Here is a 3,959-nt window from a genome sequence, read left to right as displayed (position 1 = left end):
GCTTTGTTCTTTTTGCTCAAGATTACTTTAGTTATTTGAGATCTTTTGTGGTTTCATACAGATTTTAGGATTGTTCTGTTTCTGTGAAAAATGCAATTGGCTTTGTGATAGAGACTGCATTGAATCTCTAGATTGTTTTGGGTAGTGTGGACATCTTAATATTAATTGTTCCAATCCATGAACATGGAATATCTTTCCATTTATTTGTGCCTTCTGAGGTTTGCATTCTTAAGCCAATATTTTTTATGGGTTCTCAAAAGAATGCCTAGTTCCTCTGACCTTACAACAATTTTAAGTGTAATCTCTGTGTAAAGTGAGAATCCAGAATTAGAAGATACACTTGGATCAACAAATTCTTTTATTTGAGAATTAGTATTTAGTCTCAGAAGTTAGCTGTTCTCCAGATTTCCACAGATGAGGCAGCTAACCTGTCCTGGAGATAGGAATGTTGAAGGACAAATAGGGATCAACCAGCCACAAATAGGGGACAGTATTTCTAACACAAGGAATGGTAAGTGAAAAGCTCAGGGGCAAGCAAAGGTTTTCAAGAAATATTAAGAGCCAACATTTGTGTAGTAGACATTGTCTTAAGCTCAGTACCTAGATGGCCTTATTTAACCTGTATAACAATCTGAGATAGTGTTATCATCAAACCTTGTTTTAGAGGGAAAATTAAGGTACTAGTAGCAAATGTGGCAACTGGATTTGATTAGAGAAGACTTGAATTGAGCCTGTCCTCCTTACCAAAACATGCTTTTCTTTTCATTAATATGGCTAGTTATGAACTGCAAGTGGGAGCTTTAAAAATATTAAATTTTCTTTTGTCATCTTTCAGGGAAAGGTAAATGTGTGGGGGGAATGTTTTTGTTGTTGTTTTGTAATCTTCCTAAAGTTATATAACAAGGTCTCTTTACCATTTCTGAATTATGATAACCAGACATTCACTAATACAGGCTATTATTGAGAGTCAGTCTTGTCCAATACACTGGGTTGTGAATATAAAAGGAACACCGTAGACATAACCTCATGGAAATTTGTTTCAAGTACTATAAAGAAATTACAGTTGTGATGGGATAATCAGAGTGGAAACTTGACTTGTTTGGGACCCAGTCCCTCAAGAAAAAGTCATATGGAAACAATTTTCTACATATTTGCTAATTGTCAACATAGCAGTCATATTAAATTTACAGAGTGAAAGCTTTTATTTATTTAAAAGACACATGATTTAAAGAAATAACTTGTTTTTCTAACTTTCAGGATAAAACTCTAATAGACTCAAAACATGAATCTGGGGGAGCAAACAGTGATGGCTTGAACTTTCTATTTATTAAAGAGGTAAAGATTGCAGAGCCAGAGGAGGTGAAAAACTTAGAGCCTCAGGAGGAAGAGTCTTCAGAGAGGAAAGAAAAAGAAGCCCTTGAGGAGGAAGAGGCCTCAGAGCTAGAGGAGGTGGGACAAGAAGTTTCAGAGTTGGAGGAGGGAGAAGAGACCTCAGAGCTAGAGGAAGATGGAGAAGAGGCTTCAGAGTTGCAGGAGGGAGAAGAGTCTACAGGGCTGGAGGAAGAGGAAGAGTCTTCAGGGCTGGAAGAAGAGAAAGAAGANATCTTAGCTGTGGAGGGCAGTGTCACTGGCCCTCATATGTGGGATCCGAACCGGGGCCCTCTGGCATCCCAAGCGAGTTCTTAACCATCGCGCCACTCAGCCGGCCCTTAAGATTTATTTTTAAGTTCAGTGGTATTAACATTCACGTTGCTGTGCAACCATCATCACCATCAATCTCCAAAACTTTTATTTTTCCATACTGAAACTACCCATTAAACACTATCTCCCTATTCCCCACTTCCAACCCCTGACAACACCATTATACTTTCTCTGTGAATTTGATTATTTTAGATACTTCCCCTTCTGTGACTGGCTTACTTCACTAGTGTAATGTCTTCAAGGTTCATCGGTGTTGTAGCGTGTGTCAGAATTTCCTTTTTAAGGCTGAATAACCCAATGTATATACAGGGGGTGCCAAACAAAATCTACGCAAGTGGACAGTTCGGTCAATGTTGCTCAAGCAGTAGTTTGCCATAATCAAAAGTGGCTGGATGCTGATGGTAACCACTTTGAGCACCTCTTGTAATTGCAAAAGTCAAACACGACTTGCATTCATCTTTTGTTATCAATATATATTGAGTATTACAATTTTAATAGTTTTCCTTTCTTAAAATGTGTATACATTTTTTTGGCACCCTCTGTATATACCACATTTTGTTTATCCATTTGCCCAAGGGCACTTGAGTTGCTTCCATGTTTTAGCTACTGTGAATAATGCAATTTTGAATGTGGGTGAATAAATAACCTAGTCCCTGTTTTCAATTCTTTTGGGTTTATACTTAGAAATGAAATTGCTAGATCATATGGTAATTCTGTTGAATTTTTGAGGAACCCCTATTGTTTTTCATATTGACCTTCCTTGCATTCTTTTTTTTTTTTTTTTTTAAGATTTTTTTTGGGGAATTGGGGAAGGGGAACAGACAAGTTGCTGTCCTTTTGTTCTTCAGTCTAGTTGTGGAGGACATCGCTTTACTGGCCAAAGTTGGTATTATGATCATTGCGCTCTTCCCGGCTGAGGCAGTCGGTCGCCAGCCATTGGATGGCTGCTCACGGCAGCTCACAGCAGCCCATTGCAGCCCCACTGCAGCCTACACCGTCACTGGCAACTCATAGCAGCCCAGCTCCAGGTCCAGCTGATGTTCATCATCTTAGCTGTAGAGGGCGCAGAGTTACTGGCCCTAATGTGGGATCCAAACCGGCACTCTGCTGCTCAGAGTTGGTGTCCCAAGCCAACTCTTAACCAACGCGCCACTCGGTCGGCCCAAAACTGACCTTTTTAATATGTCAGTTTTGCCTTTTCCAGATAGTTATATTGTTGGAATCATACCATATGCAGCCTTTTGAGATTGACTTCTTTCACTTAGTAATATGCATTTAATTTCCTGCCATGTCGTTTAAAGTCTTGATAACTCATTTCTTTTTAGTGGTGAATGATATTCCGTTGTCTGGATATACCAGTATATCCACTCACTGACTGAAAGACATCTTGGTTGTTTCCAAGTTTTGGCACTTATGAATAAAGTTGCTAAAAACATCTATGCAGGTTTTTGTATGAATATAAGTTTTCAGCTCCTTTGGATAAAGACCAAGGGGGCATGATTGCTGGGTTATATGGTAAGAGTAGGTTTAGTTTTGCAAGAAACTACCAAACTGTCTTCCAAGGTGGCTATACCAGTTTTCACTCCCACCGGCAATGAACGAGAATTTCTGTTGCTCTACATCCTCACCAGCATCTGATGTTGTCAGTGTTTTGGACTTTGACCATTCTAATAGGAGTGTAATAATATCTCCCGTTTTAATTTGCATTTTCCTGATGACATGTGGAGCATCTTTTCATATGCTTCTTGCCATCTGTGTATCTTTCTGGTGAGGTTCTGTTCAGGTCTTTAGTCCATTTCTTTAAGTTGTTCATTTTCTTACTATAAGAGTTCTTTGGATATTTTGAATAACAGTCCTTTATCAGACATGTCTTTTGCAAATATTTAATCCCAGTCTGTGGCTTATCTTCTCATTTTCTTGAGTCTCATGCTAATTTGATTTTTTTTTTCTTTCTGGAATGTTTGTTAGCTATGGAATTAACCACCTATGAACAGATGATTTACAAATGTATATCTGCAGAACAGTAACTAGCTTGAGCTCAAGACCCACTTATCCTATTCTCTAGTTATCTCAAGTGCACCTCAAACTCTATATGTCAAGTAAAATTTGTACTTTACCTTTAAAACCTGCTTCTTTCTTGATCTTTCCTGTTTTGATGTATAACAAGCATCACCATTCTTCTAGTAGGGAAACCAAGTACACCAAAGCCCACCCTCCTGATTTCTTACCTCCTTTAGCAGATGCTTGCGATTTTTTTT

At 38.6% G+C, this 3,959-nt stretch overlaps 1 protein-coding gene across 1 annotated transcript in view; it reads left to right on the top strand.

Annotated features, from left to right (window-relative positions):
* Positions 1-3,959, top strand: part of L1TD1 (LINE1 type transposase domain containing 1) — a 30,664-nt gene that overhangs the window by 20,292 nt on the left and 6,413 nt on the right. The window contains exon 5 of the mRNA XM_019655479.1: positions 1,274-1,611. Coding sequence (XP_019511024.1) covers positions 1,274-1,611 — 338 coding nt within the window. The remainder of the gene's footprint in view (positions 1-1,273; positions 1,612-3,959) is intronic.

The sequence above is a fragment of the Hipposideros armiger genome, unplaced genomic scaffold, assembly GCF_001890085.2.
Source record: "Hipposideros armiger isolate ML-2016 unplaced genomic scaffold, ASM189008v1 scaffold_240, whole genome shotgun sequence".
Classification (NCBI taxonomy): Eukaryota; Metazoa; Chordata; class Mammalia; order Chiroptera; family Hipposideridae; genus Hipposideros; species Hipposideros armiger.
Note: the sequence above shows the minus strand (reverse complement) of the source record. Positions and strands in the feature narration are given on the sequence as shown.